General features: G+C 42.6%; 1 protein-coding gene across 1 annotated transcript in view; it reads left to right on the top strand.

The window, feature by feature from the left end:
• LOC309557788 (cyclin-dependent kinase-like 4) overlaps positions 1-24,016 on the top strand; it is a 29,720-nt gene extending 5,704 nt beyond the window's left edge. The window contains exons 2-10 of the mRNA XM_082260552.1: positions 3,542-3,733; positions 5,168-5,289; positions 7,224-7,296; positions 8,653-8,743; positions 11,753-11,953; positions 14,063-14,151; positions 17,430-17,486; positions 19,988-20,110; positions 23,234-24,016. Of these exons, the coding sequence (XP_082116678.1) occupies positions 3,566-3,733; positions 5,168-5,289; positions 7,224-7,296; positions 8,653-8,743; positions 11,753-11,953; positions 14,063-14,151; positions 17,430-17,486; positions 19,988-20,110; positions 23,234-23,335 (1,026 nt within the window). The 5' untranslated portion in view covers positions 3,542-3,565 and the 3' untranslated portion in view covers positions 23,336-24,016. The remainder of the gene's footprint in view (positions 1-3,541; positions 3,734-5,167; positions 5,290-7,223; positions 7,297-8,652; positions 8,744-11,752; positions 11,954-14,062; positions 14,152-17,429; positions 17,487-19,987; positions 20,111-23,233) is intronic.
• Positions 24,017-26,261: the final 2,245 nt, after the last annotated feature.

The following is a 26,261-nucleotide window of genomic DNA, read 5'->3' as shown; positions in this document are numbered from 1 at the left end:
TCGTGGCACTGATACGTGGCACTGATACGTGGCACTGATGGACACTGATACGTGGCACTGGTGGACACTGATTCGTGGCACTGGTGGACACTGATTCGTGGCACTGATATGTGGCACTGGTGGACACTGATTCGTGGCACTGATACGTGGCACTGATATGTGGCACTGATACGTGGCACTGATACGTGGCACTGGTGGACACTGATTCGTGGCACTGATATGTGGCACTGGTGGACACTGATTCATGGCACTGATACGTGGCACTGGTGGACACTGATATGTGGCACTGGTGGACACTGATTCGTGGCACTGATACATGGCACTGATACGTGGCACTGGTGGACACTGATACGTGGCACTGATATGTGGCACTGGTGGACACTGATTTGTAGCATTGATACATGGCACTGATACGTGGCACTGGTGGACACTGATTTGTGGCACTGATATGTGGCACTGGTGGACACTGATACGTGGCACTGGTGGGCAGTGGCACTGGTGAACACTGATACGTGGCACTGGTGGGCAATGAAGAAATTAGTAAAAAAAAAAACAGAAAAGGGGAATTAGGTCACCACACATCATATTCTGATTGGCCAAATACAAAGTCGTCTGTCATATAAGTCGCGCAAAATAATTCACAAGTCGCGCTGAAGTCACGGTAAAGTCTCGGTAAAATCGCGGTAAAAAGTCGCTCCAACATGGGGCGACTTATGGTCGCGGCAGTGTGAACCGGCTCTAAGGTGACACGTTCACATGTGGGCGCAGTGGATCACGGGCAGAATCACCGCGATTCTGCCCGCAATCCGGAAATCATTGCAAATCGCAGGATGCCTTTGCGATGTCCGTGATTTGCAATGGCACCCCAAATTTCACAAGTTCCTCCCCCACAGTTAGAAAACACTCCCCTTGGCTCACAATCAACCCTTTGATCACCCCTCGGTTAACCCCTTCCCTGCCAGTGTAATTTCATTATTACAGTAACAGTGCATATTTTTAGCAGTTATTACTGTAGTAATGTCACTGGTCCCCCCCCAAAAGTGTAAAAAATGTCAGTTGGGGGTGCAATCTGTAATGGCACCCCACAGCGTTTGGGGTGCCATTGTAAATCACGGGCATCGCACAGGCGTCCCGCGATTTGCAATGATTTCCGGATCGCGGGCAGAATCGCAGTGATTCTGTCTGTGATCCGCTGCGCCCACATGTGAACGTAGCCTTATGTCATTTTTATTTATTTATGTATTTATTTATTTATTTTACTAGTAATGGCGGCGATCAGCGATTTTAAGCAGGACTGCGACACCGCGGCGGACAGATTGGACCCCCAACTGACATTTTTGACACTTTTGGGGGGGCCAGTGACATTACTACAGTAATCAGTGCTAAAAATATGCGCTATTACTGTAATAATGAAATGACCCTGGCAGGGAAGGGGTTAACCTAGGGGTGATCAAAGGGTTAATTGTGAGTCAAGGGGAGTGTTTTCTAACTGTGGGGGGAGGGACTTGTGAAATGATCATAGAGACCTGTTTTCCTATATAGAAGGATCACAGGCACTCTGTGATCATTTCAGAGAGAACAGTCGGCTGTGTTTACAACAGCTGACCGTCCTTCTTTCTCAGTGGGTAGCAATCGAGGGTGCGCGGCGGCAATCGCGGCCTCCAGTCCGGTGGCTTGGCATCCCCGCTGCCTAGTGAGGGCGAGAGCGCGGCGCACGCTCGCCCCCCCCAGCACCTCTCCTGCGACCGACGTACCTCTACATCGTTTCGCGCAGTCGAGCCAGCCTGCAGCAGTAAAATTGCAGCCAGCGGTCGGCAAGTGGTTAAAGTGAAAATGAAATCCAAATGAGGAATATAGTGTTTGGATACATAAAAACGTGAATATTAACCAGTCGCTGGCCGCACTGTGCAGAATCAGGTACATATTGTATCTGCGTGATTCTGCACCTCCGGGTAGGGGGGCGTGCTGCTTCTCCTGTGATTAGTCACATGTGAAGCCAATCAGGAGGTGCTGGCCAATGGATGGCCGCCGGCATCTGCTGATCAGCGAGGAGACACATTGGACGGAGCTCCATCCTGTCAGCGGGGATGTGCTGGATTTTGTTTTTTTGCAAAGCAGGTCACATTAGGTCGCTTCGACTTAGGGGGGCGGCCTGTGAAGTCGCGTGCAGCGCAACTTCGGCACGACTTGCACGGACTTCATAACATGAATGTCTATGCAAGTCGCCTTCAGGTCGCCCCGAAGTAGTACAGGAAACTTTTTCTAAGTCGGAGCGACTTGTGTCGCTCCTATTAGAATGGCTCCTGTACTACACAATGGAAGCGTGAGGACCGCGACTTGTCAGGCTGACAAGTCGCCTGACAAGTCGGATCAATGTGAATGGAGTCTTAGTGAGAGTAGCACATGGTACACACAAAAACACAGGTAAGCCACACATTTAACCCTTTCATTTTCCTAGATGTTTACCCCCTTCCCAGCCAGTGTCTTATTACAGTGACAGTGCATATTTTTAGCACTGATCACTGTATTAGTGTCACTAATTGATGTTGTCATTCCCCCTACTAACACCATCAATGGGGGCACTGTTCTTCTAATTGATATCAACAATGGGGCACTTCTCCTCCCATTAGGACCAATAATGGGGCACTGATGCCGGGGGGATTTACTACTCCCGCCACAGCCCAGTCTCCCTAAAGCCTTAAGGACAGTAAATTGTCCCTTTACATAGAAAGTTTGGAGACCCCCTACCCTAGTCCATCTCAAGAGAGGATGGCTATGTTCCTACATACATTGGGACCATGGAGAACGAACATAGCCACCCTCTAACAAGAAGTTGGATCATAAAATTTTGGAAAAGGCTGAGAGCAATAGAAGAGACTTTTCTGAGTTAAAGTGGTTGTAAACCCTTCCATATAACCAGTGAAGTGACTGGCTTTAGGTGATACACAGAGATAAAAACAAAGCCTCCTACATAAGTTGTATCTGTCTATCTGCAGTCTTCTCTACATCTGTTCAAAGTTCAGAATTTATAAAGCTTGTCTGAGCTGTCCAATAAAAAAAGGGGGGGGGGCAGCTGAAGTTACACTCTGCAGAGCTCAGTGAGGGGAGCTGTGAGAGTTGATTGGAGGGAAGGGTCCCCCCCCCTTCACACAGCACACAGGAACAGAGCTGAGGCTGTTAATCTGATGGAGATCCCTCCCCTGTCACCATTTTCCTCTTGGTGTCAGGAAAACTTGTAAGAAGTGACTCATGTTGATAGCAGAGGAAGGAAGCAGCAGACAGAAATGACATTTAGTTCTAAGACACATAGAGGGATATGCTTTGTTCATATTTACTGTCTGAGGTTTACAACCGCTTTAAGCAAGTAAAACACTATCTTCAGCCTGGTGGGGCCTGAGGGTCACGCAGGAGGTACCAAAGTGCTACAGACAAAGCAGGGCTCTACCCTTAACAGATGGAATCTAGCCGCTAAACATGTGGCATCCCATAAGTGTTAATATATGAACCCTGCTGACCTAGCTCATGGTGGGTTTTTTTACAGTTGACCTGACTCACCATTCCCACCATGGAGAAGTATGAGAAGCTGGCCAAGATCGGTGAAGGATCCTACGGAGTGGTGTTCAAATGTCGAAACAAGGAGACCGGACAAGTGGTGGCCATCAAAAAGTTTGTGGAGTCTGAGGATGACCCAGTTATTAAGAAGATAGCTTTGCGTGAAATACGTATGTTAAAGGTGAGGACCTTCCCTGATCCATATGTACTTTTGGCAGGGAAAATGGGGAAAGAAAAGGTCAACATTAACAAATTTATTTCTAGCTTTCGGTTTATGTTTTTTTTTTTAGTGCAGATTAGAAAATGAAACCAAACCTCATTGGTCACCATTGTATTTTCTTACCTTCAAGTTTTAACACTGTTGTTAACCACTTAAGCCCCGGAAGATTTTACCCCCTTCCTGACCAGGGGGTATTTTGCGGTTCGGCACTGCGTGACTTTAACAGAGCTTTCTTTTGGTGGTATTTGATCACCTGTGCGATATTTGATCATGCGCTATAAACAAAAAAAGAGCGACAATTTTGCAAAAATAACAATATTTTTCACATTTTTTTATTTGAAATTCCCCCCCAAAAAAATGTAAAAATCAAATTTTTTTTAAATTTTTGGCCAATTTGTTTTCTGCTACATATGTTTGGTAAAAAAAATCACAATAAGCGTATTTTGATTGGTTTGCGCAAAAGTTATTGCGTTTACAAACTAAGGGAAAGATTTTTGTCATTTTTGTTGTTTTTTTTTTAACGCGTAATGGCGGCGATCTGCGATTTTTTTTGCGGTACTGCGACATTGCGGCGGACAGATCGGACCCTTGACTGACATTTTTGACACTTTTGGGGGTACCAGTGACATTTCTACAGTAATCAGTGCTATACATATGCACTGTTACTGTAAAAATTACACTGGGAGGGAAGGGGTTAACTTTATTGGAGAGGGAGGGGTTAAGTGTGTCCCTAGGGGCGTGTTTCTTACTGTCATTGGATGTGGCTAGTGGTGTAATAGCACAGATCAACGGTCCTACATAGCAGGACCGAGTGATCAGTGCTTTTACACAGGGGAGAATGACAGGCGCCTGCCTTTCTCCCTCTCTGCCCGACGATCGCCGAGTGACCGGCGGACATCGGGTACGTGCGGGGACGGGAGCGCACCCCCGGCGGCGCGCGCTCGCCCGCTATTCGCTCCCAGGCTAGTGACGTACCGGTACATCACTTTGCCTGGGAGGGGCTGACCGCCGCCGTATATAGTCGGGCGGCGGTCGGCAAGTGGTTAACCTTGCTTTAGTTATTCGCTGCTGGACTACGCAACTATTTCCTTTTTCCTCATCTCCAAAGCTTAAGTGTAGTCCAACGCACAAATTTTGAGGGGAAAATGCAGTTACTGGTGGAAGTAAGAGTGGATGACCAAGACTGAAATATGTTTCTCTAAAAATTATGGCAACAAATATTGTGAAGGACATCCAGGGCACTCAGTAAATGACCTGGGGCATGTGCAGAGGGGAGCAGGAAGCGAGGAGGCAAGCTCTCAAATTGGAAACAGACTACAGGCAGAAATTTTGTCCCTTCTCCACTCTGTGTTTTGAGTGGAGTTTCCCTTTAACCTAATGTTTTGTTCATTTCAGCAACTAAAACACAGCAATCTGGTGAATCTGCTGGAGGTTTTCCGCAGGAAGAGGAAACTCCACCTAGTCTTTGAATATTGTGACCAAACTGTTCTTAACGAGTTGGAGAAACACCCAAATGGGTAAGTCCATGTGAAGGTAGCCATGCTTTGTGTAAGGTTACTAAATTTTCAAAATTAAATCTGGAGACACCATACTGACCATGGCAAAAAAAATGACACCCTCATTTCTAGCCACATCCACAAAATCATGCCCGCATTTTTTTTAACATGCCCTGAAATAATTGGTTTACAATGGGAATGATGTATAGTAGACCGGGGCAATTTGTGGGTGTAGCCAAATTGTGGTAACAGTGGGTGGGGCGTAAAAGGGTATGGTTTATTAGAGCCTGAACCTTTGCTGCTATCGGTCAAGAGAACGTGATATTTAGAGTGCAGTATTCAGGATAAAGTAATACACAGAGTGCACTTGTCAGAAATTAGTAATGCAGAGATTTCTGGGGTCAGGAGTAAGTAATACAGAGAGTTCCGTGGTCAAGAGTAAGTAATACAGAGATTTTCGGGGTCAGGAGTAAGTAATACAGAGAGTTCTGGGGTCAGGAGTAAGTAATACAGAGAGTTCTGGGGTCAGGAGTAAGTAATACAGAGAGTTTCGGGGTCATGAGTAAGTAATACAGAGAGTTTCGGGGTAAGTAATGCAGAGTTCTGGAGTCAGAGTTCTGGGGTCAGGGGTGAGTAATGCAGAGAGTTCCGGGGTCAGAGTTCTGGGGTCAGGGGTGAGTAATGCAGAGAGTTCTGGGGTTAGGAATAAGCAACACACAGAGTATAGGGGTCAGGATTAGGTAAAATCCAAAGTTCAGGGTCAGGATTAAGTAACACACAGAGTTCAGGAGTCTGAGTTGAGCCTGAGCTGTGAAAAGGTAACACTACAATAATTGTTTCCTCAGGATGACACTGGGAATGACAGACACGTGCGTTGTTTTTGTACCGTTAAAAGCTTGTTTAAAAACTTTTTCCTGATTAAAAAAAAAAAAAACTGTAGAGTGTGGAAGATACAATAGATTTTGTGCCCCTATGGAAGACAGAGAACCAATGTAAATGGTTTTATACACCCTATAAAGCTGTGTGTAATATGCAGAGATGTATAGTAACGAAGTAGAACTACTTAAGTACTGTACTTAAGTACCGAAATGCGGTATCTGTACTTTCCTAGAGTAGAATTTTTTTCTCCTACTTCTACTTTTACTTCACTACATTTTTTCGATGATTTCGATACTTCTACTCAAGTATTTTTTTTTTGTGCTGCATAGTTACTCGTTACTTTTAAAAAAATTACCACTGCCAGAACAGTAGATGGCAGGTTGCATAAAGCTCAAAAAAATGTGTATAATGTCATTTGTAAATCAGCGCATACGAAAATAAAGGCTGTGTATAATAAAAGCTGCTATACCAAATCTTTCCAATAAAAAGAAAATATGAAACAAACAAATAAATGGTGCTACAGCGCTTAAAGTGCATCAAGAAACTACTAACAAACACAGGTTAATCATTTGAATAAATCATTTGAAATAAAAAACAATATGATGTTCAAACTTTTGACTTCTTTCTTTAATAACTACATAACACAGTACTTGTACTTTTACTTTCAGTACTTGAGTAGAATTTTTTTTTTCAAAACTACTGGTACTTTTTACTTTTAGTACTTAAGTAGCAAATTTTTTGAAAAAACTACTTGCAATACTTAAGTAAAAAAAATGTTGAATACTTTAGTACTTCTACTTAAGTAACTTTTTCTGCGAGCACTTCCACTTCTACTCAAGTCACTTTTTGATCGAGCACTTGTACTTTTACTCAAGTAGAAATTTCGAGTACTTTATACAAGTCTGGTAATATGTTGGCATTACTGTATACTGTGCACTATAATATAGACTGTATTATCATTATCATGTATTTCCTCATAACTTGCACTACTCTGGTTAGTACATGGACAGAATAGGAACACTATAGGAACTCGGTTATCAAAGTCTAACAACCCTACATATATCTTCCCTTTACAGGGTCCCTGACACAACAACAAAGAACATTGTACATCAGATCCTGCAAGCTGTCAACTTCTGCCATAAGCACAGTGTAAGTAGAATACCAGGTTGTAATCATTTAAGTGGATCTATCTGAGGCACAAAACCTGAATCTCATAAAAGTTTAAACACGTGTAACAGAGTTTCAGGAGGAAGGTTATATGAGCTGACCCCCTACCTTGCAGCCAATACACCCTCACGCTGTAGCAGCACAGGGCAACAGGGGATCTTGAGATTCTGCTAAGTGGGAGCTTTACCATCTAGTGCTCTGGTGCCAACCACATGTGGCCCTTTGGTGTTTAAAGTGCAGCTCTTGAGCCCCAAAAGTCATACGTGGAAGAATTGATTGTAAATGGTGTCTTTGATAGCAGTTTTCTCTAGTAGTTTCATGTAACATGTCCCTAATCTCTAAATACCTGGAGACATTAGGGGCTGCATTTTAGGCCCCTTTACCCTGTAAGTTGACTACCACTAATCTAGTGTCCTGTAGTTCTTTTTTGGTGCCACCACCCAGAAGGACTTAGCTTGTATGGGAAACTTCCTCCCAGGAATACCTTATCTCGAGGGTGTATCAACTACATACCCTTGCATTTATGAATAAAAGCAGGTCCAGATTTGAACACAGTTTTCAATGCTTTATTTTAACTTGTTAGGACAAAAGGACAAACGAGGTAAATTACTTAACATTCACACCGGTCTCATCCGGAAATATCACACAGAACATTCTTCTGGTTGCATAGCCGCACTAAACTAGAGGTTAGAGTCCAATGCCTCGTACACACGCAACAATTATCGGCCGACCGATCGTCCGACTTTTGTCCAGAGTGGTGTTTTGTTGGTTGGAATGTGCCTAGACTGCACACAAATTTTCTTGGCCAACAAAAATCTACTTCAGAAGTGATGTCATGTGTTGGTTTACTTTCCGTGTGTTTTTTCTTCACTGAGCATGCCCAGTGTTGCTCATCAGATTTTTGTCTGCCGAAATCTGTACTGACTGACCGAAAATCGGCCGTTGTGTTGACGGCCAACAAAGATTTTATAGCATGCACACCAGATTTTTTTTGGCTGAAAAGTCGGAGTCGGTTGTCGGAAGCATCATACTAACAAGCCGAAAATCGGCCGATCGGACGTTGGCCGAAAATTCACGGCCAATTATCGACGCTTGTGTACGAGGCATAACTCTGTTCCGGTGATGATTATAAGTCTTCTTAGACCCACATGGCCTACGTAACCACTTTACCAGGATAATGTTTTAATTGTTTGCATACATGTTACATTCTGCATTTTTGCTAGAAAATTACTTTAAACCCCAAACAATTATACATTTTCTGAAGAGACCATTAGTGCTGCAAGGCAGAACGCTAACCACTAAGCCACTTGGCTTTAAGTATTATCTGCTTTCTGGCAGTGCATCCACCGAGACGTCAAACCGGAGAACATACTGCTGACCAAGCAAGGAGTCATAAAACTCTGCGATTTTGGCTTTGCAAGAATCTTAAGTAAGTATTTTATCTCTTGGGATACAGAAAGCTGCACTGACAAATTATGCTGTCCTCTCTTTAGCCTCCGTTTGTCGTTTCAATGCTTCCTTATTGTGCTACCTGCTTTTATTTTTGTTTTGACAAATTTTATTTAGAGATTTATTCTTTACAAGTACAGAATAACATAGAGACACACTGTCACACAGAATAAAATAACTAAAACTATAAAAAAAAATAAAACTTTTAACAAATAGCAACAAAAAAAAAAAAAAAGGGAAAAAAAGACAAAAATACAGCACTAAGTCCACAAGTTACCGTTAAATAAAAATATTATTATAGCACCTGTACCCCTCTAACATACTTGGCAAACTATTAAATATCCCACAAGTAACAATAAGAGTAACGTTCTCAACAAAGAGTAATAGACAGGCCCATTGCCTCTACCTAACTAGACCATATTGCAGCAATCTTATGTAGAGCATTGCCAGAGAGGTACGTCTGTTTCTCAAATAAAATATATTTATTCACTTTGTATTTCCACTCATCTACTGTTGGCGGAATAGAGGATACCCATCATGAAGCATTTACTTTTCGTGCAATAAAAAGAGATCTTAAAACTGCAAAAATAAACTCTGAGTCCAATGTATTGGAATCAACATATCCCAGGATACATAAAATGGGGTCAAGGGTTAGGGAAATATGAATTTTGGGGTAACCCCCTGCCAGTAACGCCTAAGCTTTGGACATCTACACAGTAATGTATAAGATTACCATGTGGATGGCCACATGTAACACAGTGTGAGTTCTCCTTGCAGCCTATCTTTCAAAAATTCTGGTGTACAATACACTCTATGCAAAATAAAGAGCTGTGTTACTCTGTGGGATGAAGAAAGTGAAATAATCTGACTATTCTGCAGCACCTCATCCCAAAGCTCATCAGAGAGGGGACCCAAATCCTCCTCCCATCTGCGCTTACATGGAAAAGGAAACTTAAGAAATTTTGACAACTGTGTGTATGCCGACGAGATAAGCCCCTTAGAAGTCTAAGCCTGGACAAGTACAGTATATCAAGCAAAGGTGTTGAGGCAAAGGAGGTGGATGGAACCAAGCCCTGTGCAAGAAGTGCATGACTTAATTGTAAATATTGATAGAACCAATGCTGTTCCAAGCTAAACTCCGAACGCAATTGTTGAAAAGATTTTAAGGTTCCTTTAAAATAAAGCTGCGATAGAGCTGTGATTCCTGCTTTCTTCCACCTCAAAAAGCCTTCCAGCCGAAAAAGTTCCATATATGTATCATTGGACCAAACTGGATTATATCTGGTGTATCAAACCATTTCTAAAAGAGTTTTAACTGTTTGCCACACCTTAGGCATCCAATGTAATGTGGGATGTGCAGATTGCACTTTAAGAACAGCAGGAGTGTGTATCATCTGTAATGTTTTTTTTACCTTTAAGTAAGAAAGAAAGCATGTTAAAGGAAGACCCCCGAGGTCCATGCCTCCACCAATGGATTTATTTCAGGGGGGTGTAATACTATATCCGGCTGGTAATCTGCACTCCTAGGCATTTAAGCCAAGAAGCAGGCCAAACAATGGGAAGGACAGGTTTTAAGGCAATCACGCTCCAATCATGGCTGGAATTTATATTGTTGTGGAATGTGAGATGAGGCATGAGTGCCAATTTTGTAGATTTATTGTGTGGTGCTTAGGGTTACAAAAAATAGCATAAACCCTACTCTACCCAAAAAAGTGCTACTATGCATAAATGGTGAAAAAACCTAGAGTTTCTGAATACTATTGCGTACAAGCCTTATATCAATATATATGCATAATTGATCAGAAATAAATTTGTTTTCAAACTCAATCACATATTAAGTGCAAATAACAAAAGATATATATATATATAAACAATAGAAATGTATAAAAGTCCCAAATTCATATATCCTTATAGCGAATCCTCATAGTACTCAATGAAGAAGTGCTTAGTATCTATTTGTCTTTAAATCTTCAACTCATGCGACACATAATAAAGTGCTCAGTGTTGTCTTTTAACTTTTAAACGTGTTCCACACCGTTCACCCCCTCTTTTCACCTCACTCACCAGAACAAAATGACTTTTCATCAGCAGGTCATAAGCACTTTTGGATGAATGCCCATCCACTATGGGGACAAGATGTTTGCTCCTTTAGGATTCCTCTGTGTATGGTTGTTCTCCAGGTGCATGCATATAAGAGAATAGAGGAAAGACCCAACACAGTCTCTAATAGTGTAATATCCATTTTTATTTAAAAGTTAAAAGCAGTTAAAAATACACTTACAAAGTAAATGAATATACATCGCTTTGTATAAATTCCTCAATACTCATCTGCGTTCCATAGACCAGATACTACGAGAGCGGAAGTGAGGCAATAAGAGTAATTTCATCACTCTGACATCATCAGAAGCCTTACTGTACAACTAAGAGCAGAATATGTAGTCATAGACTATGTGTGGACATATAGAAGAGAAACTGAGTACTATAATAACAACTTTATTATGTACCATTAAAAATCTATTACACAACAATAAAAATGACTCTCCACATAGGGGTTCACAACATGCAAAGACTCTGCTTACAGTTCACATGTGGACTCGATGCATCTCGGGAATCCTTCTTCATTAGAAGAAGGATTCCCGAAAAGCGTTAAATCCACATGTGAACTGTAATCAGAGCCTTTGCATGTTGTGAACCCCTATGTGGAGAGTGTCCGTGTGCGGACACCTTGCTGATCCCTGTGTACAGAGACATTGCTGGATCTTTATCGGTGAAGCATTGTAAAAAACTGGATTAATCAGCATTTTCATTCATGCCATTTCACTTCTATATTTAATATCTCATTAGTCAAAGATCCTTCATAAAAACCGCCCTGTCATATCAACTTCTTATAGCGGGTAGGCTAATAAAATCCAGTGTCTGGTTATTCTGGAATACTCCATACTGTCTCCCTGCGCCTTATATACTCGTCTTGCTTATCTTTCCTCTAAAGCTCGGCCTGGAGATGATTACACAGATTATGTGGCTACACGATGGTATCGTGCTCCAGAACTGCTGGTTGGGGACACGCAATACGGGGCAGCGGTCGATGTTTGGGCCATAGGTTGTGTCTTTGCTGAGCTGCTGTCTGGACAACCTTTGTGGCCAGGAAAATCTGATGTGGACCAACTCTACCTCATCATTAGAACGCTTGGTAAGAGTGGGAGACCTGCTGCATTGTGAATAACTTTGGCCATCCTTTTGCTTCATGCTGTAGTCTGAGATTTTGACTTCTGCTTGTTCTATTGTAATACAAACATTTTACCAATTTCTATTTTTTGGTAAGTCTCTAAAATTAATGTCAAAGCTTGTATCATCTTTATAACCATCACATGCATTCTGTACTAGTTTGATCTGTGCTGACATATGTGCCTGTCACACCTAGCTCTTCAAAAGATTAACCTGCTAGCACCACAATTGGAGCACACAGTATACTGTAAGTCCATAAATAAAAATGGTGAATAGTCCAAATAATCTCTTCCAATCCAACACCACCAGGGAAGTGAAGGTAGAGGGACACCATAAAGTGCAGCTGATGGATAGCAGCTTACCAAAATACTGTGGTCATTCAAACTAATGAAATGACCTCACCAAGCCTTAGAATCAATGTGGAATGCTCCAGCCCAAACAGGAAAGCCAGGTAGTAGAGGTAGGAAGCCCTGATCTCAGCAGTTATGTTCAGCAATGGTCACATATACATGGAGATATAGGATAAAAAGGACATAGCGTAATACTGTAAAGTGCACACGAAATATTTATTTGGAAAATTACTCACAAAAACAGGCGAAATACAGGCACAACATAGAAGCTGCAGTCAGTCCAATCGCGGCGTCCCGCGTGTTCCAAGCAGCGCAATAGTAACAGCCGGCATAGATGGGAGCGTGTGTACGTAGCGTCTGGTGCCGCCGACGTGTTTTGTCATCAAAGGACGCCCAGACGACGTCCTCTGATGACGAAACTGCGTTTTTTATTTATGGTTTTGAACCCTTATCATCACTTGTTTTGGGACTTTTCCTGGTTTTCACAAATATTTAAGGTATTTGCACTATTTATGTCATGTAACTTTCGTTTGTTTTTTTCACTTATGTTGTTTATATTTATGATTAGCATTACACTTTTTGCTATTTATATTTTTTGGATCTTTGTTGGTGGGTCTTGTGTATGCAGCTTTTTCTGTTTTGAGTACTTAGATTAGCGCAGAAATTTTTCTAAAATATCTATTACATGCCCTCTTTAAAGGGAAACTATGCTTTGCCAATGCAAGGTAGTAGGTTCACTTAATTTACACCCCATTCTGTAGCCACACCCACAAAATCGACAGTGCCTAAGAAAGCCAGCCTGAGAGACAACTGACGATTGCCGTGCATGTGCGACTGTCTCCAGCAGCTCCATATTGGGCGGGCACCCACAAATATTACTGGTGCCATCCCTATCATGGCTATAAAGCAGTGCAAGAAAGCTGAGGATGAGGACTACACTGCTGGGGACATCACCAGGACTGTGTGTTTGTCAGGGACAGACAAACCCATCAAAATGGGGATAGATAGCAACCATAACTCAACTACTGCCTCCCACAGCTGAACAACCTTGTTTTTACTCCTCCAATGCTCTATTCAGCTGCCATGAACAAATGGATAAAGCTTGTATGGTATAGAGGGATATGTGATTTTTTTGGCCCTCCTTCTACTTTAAGGCTGCATCAGTCACTGTACTGATGTTCCTGAATGCTATATAAAAGGACATAAGCCCAATACCAGCAGATTGCACAGCTAAGGTCAACAGTACCCAGTGCCCAGCAGGAAAGAGCATGCATGAATGATAGGGATGTGTTATTTTCATATAATGCTCGGGAACGGCAGTACAGCGACTGGAGACCACCCATCAAGGCAGCCAGCATTACACAAAACTCTTCCAAGAGCCAGCCTACTACTTGGAAGGGCTCTTGAAAGAAGATCTGGAGCAGGGTGCTGTGGAGGAGCCTGCCGGCCTCTCCCACAAATCTCCATCTTACTACAGAGCAAGGATCAACAGAAAGACCCAATGATGAAGTTACTGTACCTCAAAAGAGGTATTTCTTGAAAACACAATGATGTGGTTGAACATTTTTAATTGTATGTTGGAAGAGGGAACAATGGGAAAGTATTATATGCATATATTATACTTCAACTTTAATACATGCAAAGAGTTCTTGGTGCAGGTCAAAAAGCCTTGATGGGTTTCTTAGTTGAAATTGTTGATGTATTTTTTGGGATTTACCCCACAGGAAAGCTGATCCCCAGACACCAGTACATCTTCCACAGTAATGAGTACTTCCATGGTGCCAGCATTCCGGAGCCTGATCCAGATGATGTGGTATGTAACCAGGGCTGTGGTTACCTCAAAGGGAAACTAAGCATCACCTTTATTAACCTCCTCTGGGTGCTCCTCTGATCCTAGTTTCACTTTGATACTAAGGCTTTGACTTTCTTGACTTTTGGGTTGACCAACAACCCTGGAACAAATCCATTTCTGTCTGTTTATACTCTGTCCAGTGAAATTATATTAACTGCTTGCCGACCGCCGCAAGTAGATTTACTGCGGCGGTCAGCCCCTACCAGGCAGAGTGACGTTAATTAACGTCACTAGCCTGGGAGGGTCTGGGGAGCGAGCGCGCACCCGTGGAGGCGCGCTCCCGCTCCCACGCGGTCACGCACCCCCCCGCGCGTGTGACCAGCGGACCCGATGTCCGCCGGTCACTCGGCGATCGTCGGGGGAAGAGGGAGAATGTCAGGCAGCTTGTGTAAACAAGCCACCTGTCATTCTCCTCGCTGTAAAGACACTGATTACACGGATCTAGTATGTAGATCCGTTTATCAGTGTCCTTACAGCTAGAGCCACAGCCAATCACAGTAAGAATCACGCCCCTAGGGACACACACAGCCCCTCCCTCCCAAATAAAGTTAACCCCTTCACTGCCAGTGTATTTTTACAGTAACAGTGCATATGTATAGCACTGATTACTGTAGAAATGTCACTGGTAACCCCAAAAGTGTCAAAAATGTCAGTCAAGGGTCCGATCTGTCCGCCGCAATGTCGCAGTACCGCAAAAAAAATCGCAGATCGCCGCCATTACGCGTTAAAAAAAAAACAACAAAAATGACAAAAATCTTTCCCTTTGTTAGTAAACGCGATAACTTTTGCGCAAACCAATCAAAATACGCTTTTTGCGATTTTTTTTACCAAACATATGTAGCATAAAACAAATTGGCCAAAAATGTTAAAAAATTTTGTTTTTTACAATTTTTTTGGGGGAATTTCATATAAAAAAATGTGAAAAATATTGCTATTTTTGCAAAATTGTCGCTCTTTTTTTGTTTATAGCGCGTGATCAAAAAATCGCACAGGTGATCAAATACCCCCAAAAGAAAGCTCTGTCTGTGGGAAAAAAAGGACGTCAAATTCGTTTAGGTACAGCGTCGCACGACCGCGCAATTGTCCGTTAAAGTTGCGCAGTGCCGAATCGCAAAATACCCCCTGGTCTTTTAGCAGGAAAATCCTCCGGGGCTTAAGTGGTTAAAAGGGTGGCATTGGACAGGGGATGATGAATGTTTGTGGTCGAGTGATTGAAAAGTCATGCTCTTAGTAACAAAATCTCAACAACTATTAGAGCAGAGCACAGAAAAGGTTTCACAAATGTATAAGTAGGGACATTTTGCTCCCTGATCTTCAGCATAAGATTTAAAAATGTAAAATGTTTACTAGGTTTACATTAAACGCCTTGTTCACATTTTCTCTGTGTAAAATATTTCCTATGCATTCTTAATTTTCTAATTTATGACTACACACCTACCCACTCATTATACAGTGCTTTGCGAAAGTATTCGGCCCCCTTGAACTTTTTGACCTTTTGACACATTTCAGGCTTCTAACATAAAGATATAAAACTGTAATTTTTTGTGATGAATCAACAAGTGGGACACAATCATGAAGTGGAACAAAATTTATTGGATATTTCAAACTTTTTTAACAAATAAAAAACTGAAAAATTGGGCTTGAAAAATTATTCAGCCCCCTTAAGTTAATACTTTGTAGTGCCACCTTTTGCTGCGATTACAGCTGTAAGTCGCTTGGGGTATGTCTCTATCAGTTTTGCACATCGAGAGACTGAAATTTTTGCCCATTCCTCCTTGCAAAACAGCTGGAGCTCAGTGAGGTTGGATGGAGAGCGTTTGTGAACAGCAGTTTTCAGTTCTTTCCACAGATTCTCGATTGGATTCAGGTCTGGACGTTCTTGGCCATTCTAACACCTGGATATGTTTATTTGTGAACCATTCCATTGTAGATTTTGCTTTATGTTTTGGATCATTGTCTTGTTGGAAGACAAATCTCCGTCCCAGTCTCAGGTCTTTTGCAGACTCCATCAGGTTTTCTTCCAGAATGGTCCTGTATTTGGCTCCATCCATCTTCCCATCAATTTTAACCATCTTCCCTGTCCCTGCTGAAGAAAAGTAGGCCCAAACCATGATGCTGCCACCACCATGTTTGACAGTGGGGATGGTGTGTTCAGGGTGATGAGCTGTGTTGCTTTTACGCCAAACATAACTTTTTGCATTGTTGCCAAAAAGATAGATTTTGGTTTCATCTGACCAGAGCACCTTCTTCCACATGTTTGGTGTGTCTCCCAGGTGGCTTGTGGCAAACTTTAAACAACACTTTTTATGAATATCTTTAAGAAATGGCTTTCTTCTTGTCACTCTTCCATAAAGGCCAGATTTGTGCAGTATACGACTGATTGTTGTCCTATGGACAGAGTCTCCCACCTCAGCTGTAGATCTCTGCAGTTCATTCAGAGTGATCATGGGCCTCTTGGCTGCATCTCTGATCAGTCTTCTCCTTGTATGAGCTGAAAGTTTAGAGGGACGGCCAGGTCTTCGTAGATTTGCAGTGGTCTGATACTCCTTGCATTTCAATATTATCGCTTGCACAGTGCTCCTTGGGATGTTTAAAGCTTGGGAAATCTTTTTGTATCCAAATCCGGCTTTAAACTTCTCCACAACAGTATCTCGGACCTGCCTGGTGTGTTCCTTGTTCTTCATGATGCTCTCTGTGCTTTAAACGGACCTCTGAGACTATCACAGTGCAGGTGCATTTATACGGAGACTTGATTACACACAGGTGGATTCTATTTATCATCATTAGTCATTTAGGTCAACATTGGATCATTCAGAGATCCTCACTGAACTTCTGGATAGAGTTTGCTGCACTAAAAGTAAAGGGGCTGAATAATTTTGCACGCCCAATTTTTCAGTTTTTTATTTGTTAAAAAAGTTTGAAATATCCAATAAATGTTGTTCCACTTCATGATTGTGTCCCACTTGTTGTTGATTCTTCACAAAATATTACAGTTTTATATCTTTATGTTTGAAGCCTGAAATGTGGCAAAAGGTCGCAAAGTTCAAGGGGGCCGAATACTTTCGCAAGGCACTGTATTTTACTGTGTCCTCCTCCCCACTGATGCTTTTTTACATTTTACTCATGTCTATATTGCTGATCTTTGCATAAAGTTGCAATTGGGAATAAAGCAAAAGCCACTGGGATTTCTTTCTTTTCTTCTGTTGTCTCATTTTAAATTTCATGATTTCCTTCCACAGGAGACCTTGGAGGAGAAGTTTCCTCATATCCAACATGCAGCCATGGCCTTCATGAAGGTAGGATGGAGTCCAATCATTCCAAGAAGATTCTGGGAAACTCTGCATGGACACAGAAGTCAGACCATTCTGTAGCAATGGGCCTCATACAAAAACTCTGGCTTTTTATTATAATATACCGTACAATAATACATACTGGATATTGAGAATGCTAGGCAGATGACCTAGTGCAATATCTTTACTGACTATAAAAATGAACGCAAATCTGTACAGACTTTTAAAACACAGACACACCCTGACAGTGTATAGCAGGTAAGATTCCTGTTTCTACCTTCAGAGTGCTACCTGGACTCTGCATAGGGAGAGCCTTGAGATTCCTGAATGTACTTCCATGTGCCAGAGGCGTAACTAGAACCTTCAGGGCCCTGGTGCAAGAAACTATGAAGGGCCCCCCTGGCCCCCGACCGGGGCCCTTGCCACTGATCCCAGGGCCCTTTACTCCCATCGTGGGACCCTGGATCACTAGCTCTATTCGTTAAGACAAGGAAGGGGCTGGTAAATGACACATTTACTGACTCCTTCCCCGCTTTCCATCCTGACAGATCCCCCACAGCAGCCAGGGAGGGGGGGCCAGGGAAGCACACAGGGGCCCGGGGCAGCAGGACAGGGATAGGGAGATTTTTGGAGCAGCATGTGGAGGAATCGATATCCCCCATTTCCCTCCTGCAGGAGTACAGGGGTGCCGCACAGGCGCCCTGTGACATAGGGCCAGGTCACAATGGCGTTTCTGTGACCCCGGTATGTACGCCCCTGCCATGTACCCCGTACAACATCTCAGGAACCACAGGGTGCTCTATCATGCAAATCATGACTTCAGCAGCCTTGCCTTGTTTATTTAGCCCAACATTGGTTTATTAATACTGCTTATCGTATTATTATACACGATTTATATAGCGCCAACAGTTTTCACAGCGCTTTACAGTATAAAGGGAGACAGTACAATTACAATACAGTTAAATACAGAAGGAATAGGAGAGCCCTGCTCATGGAGCTTACAATCTCATAGTTAAGGACCAGTGGTGAGGTGCAGCAGATGAAGGGGATGGACCTAAAACGATATTCATATTCAGTAGTAAAAGTTGAGGTTTGCATAATAGGGCTCTGTAAGGTTTGTGGCTTCTGGATACATTGCAAGGTATGTGTGGCACTTTCAGCCAAACATCACTTAAACTTCAAAAAACGCTGAAAAATGTTTTCTTTACTTTTCAACTGAAATTTTTTGTTAAAGCGATTGTAAAGTCTCACGTTTTTTTTCCTATAAAAATAACAAACATGTTATACTTACCTGCTCTGTTGCGGTAGATTTGCACAGAGCAGCCCCAATCCTCCTCTCCTTTCGGGTCCCTCTTCGGTGCTCCTGGCCCCTCCCTCCTGTTGAGTGCCCCCACAGCAAGCAGCTTGCTGTGGGGGCACCCGAGCCAAGCTCCCTGTGGTCATTTAGACACAGAACCATGATCCGGCCCTGTCCCCTCTCTCCTGATTGGCTAGCTAACTTGTATTGCCAGCGGAGCCAATGGCACCGCTGCTGTGTGTCTCAGCCAATCAGGAGGGAGAATCTCAGATGGCTGAGACAATCGTTGACATCGCTGAACAGAGAGGGACCTTGGATAAGTATTAGAGGGGCCGAAGGTGGGCTGCTGCACACAGAATGTTTTTTATCTTAATGCGTAGAATGCATTAAGATAAAAAGCCTTCTGACTTTAACTCCTTGACTTAAAAATAAAATTATATATACTGTATATAATATAGAAAAAAGAGACAGGCTCAAAAAGATATACGTAGAGGAGGGAGCACCACGTCCCAAATACATAAATAGAGGAAAAAAAAGGGAAGGGAAAGGGCGCATAAAGGGGGACTTTCTATCAGGGTGCCGTCATTGGACCAATATACTTGAGAATTTATATAAAATGTATAATTTTATTGAAATCATTTTATTGAAATAAATTTATTTTCAATAAAATTATACATTTTATATAAAGTTTCAAGTATATTGGTCCAATGACGGCACCTTGATAGAAAGTCCCCCTTTATGCGCCCTTTCCCTTCCCTTTTTTTTTCTCTATGTATATAATATAGAGTTGAACCCTGAATACCATAACTTGAATAAATCCCTGAATGAACCACGCAAGTAATATTATATATGTACCCAAAAAAAAAGAGTCAAGGCCTTGTCAAAGGTTGGCTGGCTGTAAAGAAGCCTATTTTGCAAATTCTGGCTCCTTTTCAAGTCATGTGTCTGCCTCTCTTTTTACATATACAGTATATACTCTATATTGATCTCTGGATCCCTGTCCTATACAACTCAATGCTGTCCATACTATAGATATCTCATTGGGAATTCTATTGGCTCTAATTCATTATAATGTTATTATACCTGCGCAGCTAGTAATGTATAAAACATGCATCCACCATCATGTAATATTTGGAGGAGGCTGTGCACAATGCTTTTGTTGCCTTTGTACTGCACAAGTTTGCTCATATATGTACCCTCTCTCCTTTAGGGCTGCCTGCGGATGGATCCCGATGACAGACTGACCTGTGAGCAGCTCCTGGAGAGTGCTTACCTAAACCCTGCCCGCGAGGAGCCAGAAAAGAGGAATAGGAAGGGGCGGAGGAGGCAACAGGTGAAGCCCCACTGTATAATTTGTAAATGCAAATTGTAAAGTCAGTCAGTCAGACATTGGCTTTTTCACTTTGTAGGCCGCTTGGCAAGTCTCTAAGGAGAGAATCCCTCACATTTAGAAGCTGTAAGGTCAGGCTCTGGACAGGGCAACAACAGTCAGATCCTTTGCTGTGGATTAGAGCTTAGGTAGAATCAGTTGGCTAATCCATGATCAGGGATCATAGGACTAAAGCTGGATACACACTATCCAACTTTCGTGGTTAGATTTCCTTCAGATTTACCTTTTCTATGTAGTGCAAGGGCCTGCCAGATTGCATACAAATTGAAAGTGTTGAGGTTTGACCTCATATTATATGGTTTTGTTAAGTCTAAAGGAAAAAGTCTTCAGAAAATCTTATAGTGTGTATGGCCCATTAGGCCCTGAACAGCAGTTTCTACAGGTTAGATATTTAAAGTCGAACTCCAAGCAAACAGATTACACAGGTAAAATGCACATATGGAGCTTGTCTTATATAAACTGTCATTTTGTCCATCTGGGGCCTCAAATTTACACAGCCCTGTGAGATAGCATGGCCAGTGACCTGATATTTTTCTACTTGCATTTACCCAACAAGTTACTGTAGGTCAACTCTCCACTCCTTACCTGTGACTGGACAATGAAAGGGTAGCAGCACACCAATGAGGTCACTTCTCTCCTCCTGTTAGGATATTGGTTCTCAGAACACTAAAATGCAGTCATTTTTTTTAACACAGAGGAACCTTTGAAATAAGTTTCAGATCTAAGAGAAACCTTGCCAGTAATTACTACATCCACAGCTCACAGTACATTAGTGTGGTGATCAGTGAGTGGTCAGTGGAAAGAATTTCCCTTACATTGTTGGTCAGTGGGAAGAATGCTCCTTACTTTGGTGGTCAGTGGAAAGAATTTCCCTTACATAGTTGGTCAGTGGGAAGAATGTCCCTTAGATTGGTGGTCAGTGAGAAGAATGCCCCTTACATTGGTGGTCGGTGGAAAGAATTTCCCTTACATTGATGGTCAGTGGAAAGAATTTCCCTTACATTGGTGGACAGTGGGAAGAATGTCCCTTACATTGATGGTCAGTGGAAAGAATTTCCCTTACATTGGTTGTCAGTGGGAAGAATGCCCCTTACATTGGTGATCAGTGGGAAGAATGCTCCTTACATTGGTGATCAGTGGGAAGAATGCTCCTTACATTGGTGGTCAGTGGGAAGAATGTTCCTTACATTGGTGACCAGTGGCAAGAATGTTCCTTACATTAGTGATCAGTGGGAAGAATGCCCCTTACATTGGTGGTCAGTGGGAAGAATGTTCCTTACATTGGTGACCAGTGGGAAGAATGTTCCTTACATTGGTGGCCAGTGGAAAGAATGTTCCTTACATTAGTGATCAGTGGGAAGAATGCCCCTTACATTGGTGGCTAGTGGGAAGAATGCCCCTTACATTGGTGGTCAGTGGGAAGAATGTTCCTTACATTGGCGGTCAGTGGGAAGAATGTTCCTTACATTGGCGGTCAGTGGGAAGAATGCTCCTTACATTGGTGATCAGTGGGAAGAATGCCTCTTACATTGACAGTCAGTGAAAATAACGCCCTTTACATTAGTAATCAGTGGGAAGAATGCCCCTTACATTGGTGGTCAGTGGGAAGAATGCCCCTTACATTGGTGGTCAGTGGGAAGAATGTTCCTTACATTGGCGGTCAGTGGGAAGAATGCTCCTTACATTGGTGGCCAGTGGGAAGAATGTTCCTTACATTAGTGATCAGTGGGAAGAATGCCCCTTACATTGGTGGTCAGTGAGAAGAATGCCCCTTACATTGGTGGTCAGTGGAAAGAATTTTCCTTACATTGGTGGTCAGTGGAAAGAATTTTCCTTACATTGATGGTCAGTGGAAAGAATTTCCCTTACATTGGTGGACAGTGGAAAGAATTTCCCTTACATTGGTGGTCAGTGGGAAGAATGTCCCTTAGATTGGTGGTCAATGAGAAGAATGCTCCTTACATTGGTGGTCAGTGGGAAGAATGCTCCTTACATTGGTGGTCAGTGGGAAGAATGTTCCTTACATTGGTGACCAGTGGGAAGAATGTTCCTTACATTGGTGGCCAGTGGGAAGAATGTTCCTTACATTAGTGATCAGTGGGAAGAATGCCCCTTACATTGGTGGTCAGTGGGAAGAATGTTCCTTACATTGGCGGTCAGTGGGAAGAATGCTCCTTACATTGGTGATCAGTGGGAAGAATTCTCCTTACATTGACGGTCAGTGAAAATAACGCCCTTTAAATTAGTAGTCAGTGGGAAGAATGCTCCTAGATTGTAAGCTCTAAGGAGCAGGGCCCTCTAAATCCTCCTGTATTGAATTGTATTGTAACTGTATTGTCTTCCCTTATATTGTAAAGAACTGCGCAAACTGTCGGCGCTATATAAATCCTGTATAATAATAATAATAATACATTGGTGGGTAATGAGAAGAATGCTTCTTATATTGGGGTCAGTGGGAAGAATGTTCCTTACATTGGTGGCAAGTGAGAAAAATTCTCCTTACATTGGTAGTCACTGGGGAGAACACCTTTTACGTTGGTAGTCAGTGAGAAGATTGCCCCTTACATTGGTGGCCAGTGGGAAGAATGCTTCTTACGTTGATAGTCAGTGGAAAGAAGGAAGAATGTCCCCCTTTACAGATAGCTAAAAAGATCACTGGTGTTGGTGATTACAAATCTGAGAGGCAGAATTGCTTATTACTCAAGGCTGCCCTATCACCATCTAGAGCAGTGGTTCTCAACTCCGGGCCTCGGTTGTAAGAAAACTGAAATACATCCCAGGTGATATATTTTGCTGCTCAGTGATTGCAGTATTCTAGTCTGCATCTCCCCAAGGTGATACTTAAAATCTGGCCTGTTAGTGGGTCCTGAGGACCGGAGTTGAGAACCACTGATCTAGAGAAACCCTAGAGCTCCACAGAACCCTGGTTGAGAAAGTCTGCAGTAGACGATAGTTGTAAAGGTCAGGTTATATGCATTACTCTGGGCCTTTATAAATAAAATGTAGACCCTGGCCCACCGCAGGACATCCTAATGACACAGTCATGTGTGTGATTTCTCTCTACAGACTCAACTCTTGCCTCATATTCCCGGAAATGGAGTCTCTCCAGCCCCAGAGGGGAAAAACAAACCCCGTCCACAGAAGTTCGACCATTTCCCCAACATTTAGAAGCTCCAAGGACTTCTCTTCAAAGACATTAGAGTGATTCCTGGAGGGGAAGTCTGCCACTGTTACTCTAAAGGCCTTTTTAGTGCAAAAAAACCCAGGAGACTTTACACAACAAAATATGTAAAAACAGAACAGTGACTGCTACAAGACTCGTTAGCCTGTGGGATCTGATGACCTCTGTTATCTGTGACTCTTCACTAGGGTTTTGTTAAAGGGGCTGGTTCAAGTTATGCCCTGCAATAGTACCCTCTGACCTCAGGGTACAACATTATTAGAGACACATGTCAATAATCCATGGGGCAATTCATCTTTTCACTATTGAAATAAGTTTGTGTTAGGTTTATTTACATCCATCCAATGTTCTCTATGGGCCACTCAAGAGGAGGACCCACCACTTATATCATCCCAATTTACTGGATCTCATTTAAACCAAGACACTACCTCTCCTGTCCTAACAATGTACAGTGTTTATTATTGTAAGGTCTTGTATATGCCTTGTAGTTCCACATGCAATATACATAGAAGAATAGGGCAAAAATGCACTGGATACGAAGACCAGCTCTCTCATACCCGGGAGTAAAGGTGAATCTACCCAGAGATTTCATGATTTGGTGAAAGCTGGGGCCTGTCATGAAACATGGAGGCTGCTGTTAGTAATGTCTTTCTCTAACATGGTTAGATTTCTGGTTGTCATGCTGGCCCCTTTGCAGTTCTCAGGATATTTTAACTGGCCTTTGAAAGCCAACAAGTTCAAAAGTACTAATCTACCAACCACTAATTCAATCAACTGGTAAACCTCAATTGTTCTTTCAATTTATTGTTTAACCTGGAGGCCCACATCTGGCATACCTCACCTATGACACAGATCCTGGAACACCTCCAGGTATGGGGACCACTCCCCCAGATCCAGATGTTGTCAGCTGACAAAGTCTGCATACCAATTGTCCACACCTGGAAAATCCAATCAAAATTGACAATGATCATTTGGCTTTTATACTTTGAGGCAGTGGCTTGAAAGAAGTACCCAGATTAGAACTTCTAACATTTTTGACCTGCATATTTGTTCCAGATCAGCAAAAAAATGTAGACAACTAAAGCCCCGTACACACGATCAGATTATCGAACGATCTGTCGTCCGTTTTTTGTGGCATGCTAGTCTGATATGGAAAGTGAAGATGTTATTTTCATACGAATTTTCCCGTAGGACAGAATTCTACTTCAGAAGTGATGTCATGTGCTGGATTGTTTTGTATGTGTTCTTTCATCTCTAAGCATGCCTAGTCTTGCTCTTAAGATTTTTTTTCCGTCAAAATCTGTACTAAGGAGACAAAAATCGGACATTGTTTTGACGGACGGCAAAAATTATATAGCCTGCACATCTCGGCCTCAGAGTCGGCTGTCGAAAGCACCATACTAACAATCCGAAAATCGTCAGATCGGTCGTCGGACAAATTTTCCCAACAGATTTTCTTATCGTGTGTACGGGCCTTCAGGCTGGCCACAGACAAAGCAATTGTGTTCAATTGATCAACTTGGGTACATTCAGGCTGCCCATACATGGTTTGAATCTCAGCTGGTTCAGCAGGATTTGAACCGTCTATGGGCAGTTTAGGATTTTCAGAAGAAGATTCATAGTGGCAGCCTCCATACTTTTACCATGGCAGGTTTACTTCAAACCACCAAAGTTTCTCATCTCTCTGGGATCCTACTAGCGAGCAGGAGTTACGGAATGTGCACACCTAGTGAAGCCAATATAAGGGGGTTCCCACTTCCAAGTGATTCTGCTGCTGGAAAAAAAGACCATCTTGTAAAGTGTTAATCATTTCCATCTCCAACCACCAATTGGAAAGTGGTGGCAGGACAAGCAATTCAAAGCAAAGCCTTGTCTTTACAGGCTGGGTATTTTCTAAAGCTGAAATCCAGTCCGACGTTAGCTTCCCTACTTCTGTAGTAATGCTGTAATAAGCTTGTTAAAGTGATTGTAAAGGATCAACTGAACCCATTCAGTTTAAAATAGAAATAAAATGCAAAACATTTTTGTATGGAGATAAAGAAAAAAAATTGTAAATACCTTTTTATTCACTTTTTTCATATTCCCTCTGTTCTTAGCTGCATAAGAGCTGGGGTGGTAAAGAAGAAGCAAATTGAGCTTCCCAGTGAATGGCTGGGGGAGTGGGGGGGATGTCAAGTCTAATTATGGGGACCAAGGGGAGCAGCCTGAGTTCCCAGCACAACTAGAGAACTGGCCACTCTGTGCTCTCCTGCTTAGTATCGTCCGTTTTTATAGGAAAGAAGAGGAAACGCCAGGGATTTCACACAAAGAAGCAATACAAAGAGAACAGGAGACTTTCTAATACAAGTAAAATCGCACTACTTCATCTGAAATCACACAATTCCAAAGCCGCAGTTCAGGGGTGCAACTTGAAAGATATCTTTGTGGCTTCACAGACAGATGTCTATTGAAGTCACAGCCAAAATCACCAAAAGGATAAAGGGCGCACAGACTCAGCACAGCTGTGTTTACAATCTGGTATGCAAATGTGGGGCCTTTCGGTGTTAAGGCCTACTCGCCAAGAGGCCGCATTTTTGCGTACTGTAGGCACAAAGTGTAAAGATAAGTCCACCTTATGGAAGATGTTATATGTTCCACCCATATTTAGGGTGATCCACCTCGGTGTGACAGCAGGAGGAGGGGGAGGTGAGTGTTGAAAATCTTCTCCCTGCACTGGCTGTCACAATTCATAAGCAGTGTGGGTGTGCGGGGCTCCGCCCACAAAGCCATATCAATTATTCTAAATTTCCTGTGAATTAACTAAAAGAAAGGGAAAATGACAGCGTATCATCTCTCGACACTACAAGTAGTGCTGTGAAAATACAATTATCATTTATAACAAAGTCCATATGTTGTGAACCACCCAGTGCTGTT

Source organism: Pelophylax lessonae, assembly GCF_965119305.1.
Source record: "Pelophylax lessonae genome assembly, chromosome: 6".
Lineage (NCBI taxonomy): Eukaryota > Metazoa > Chordata > Amphibia > Anura > Ranidae > Pelophylax > Pelophylax lessonae.
Note: the sequence above shows the minus strand (reverse complement) of the source record. Positions and strands in the feature narration are given on the sequence as shown.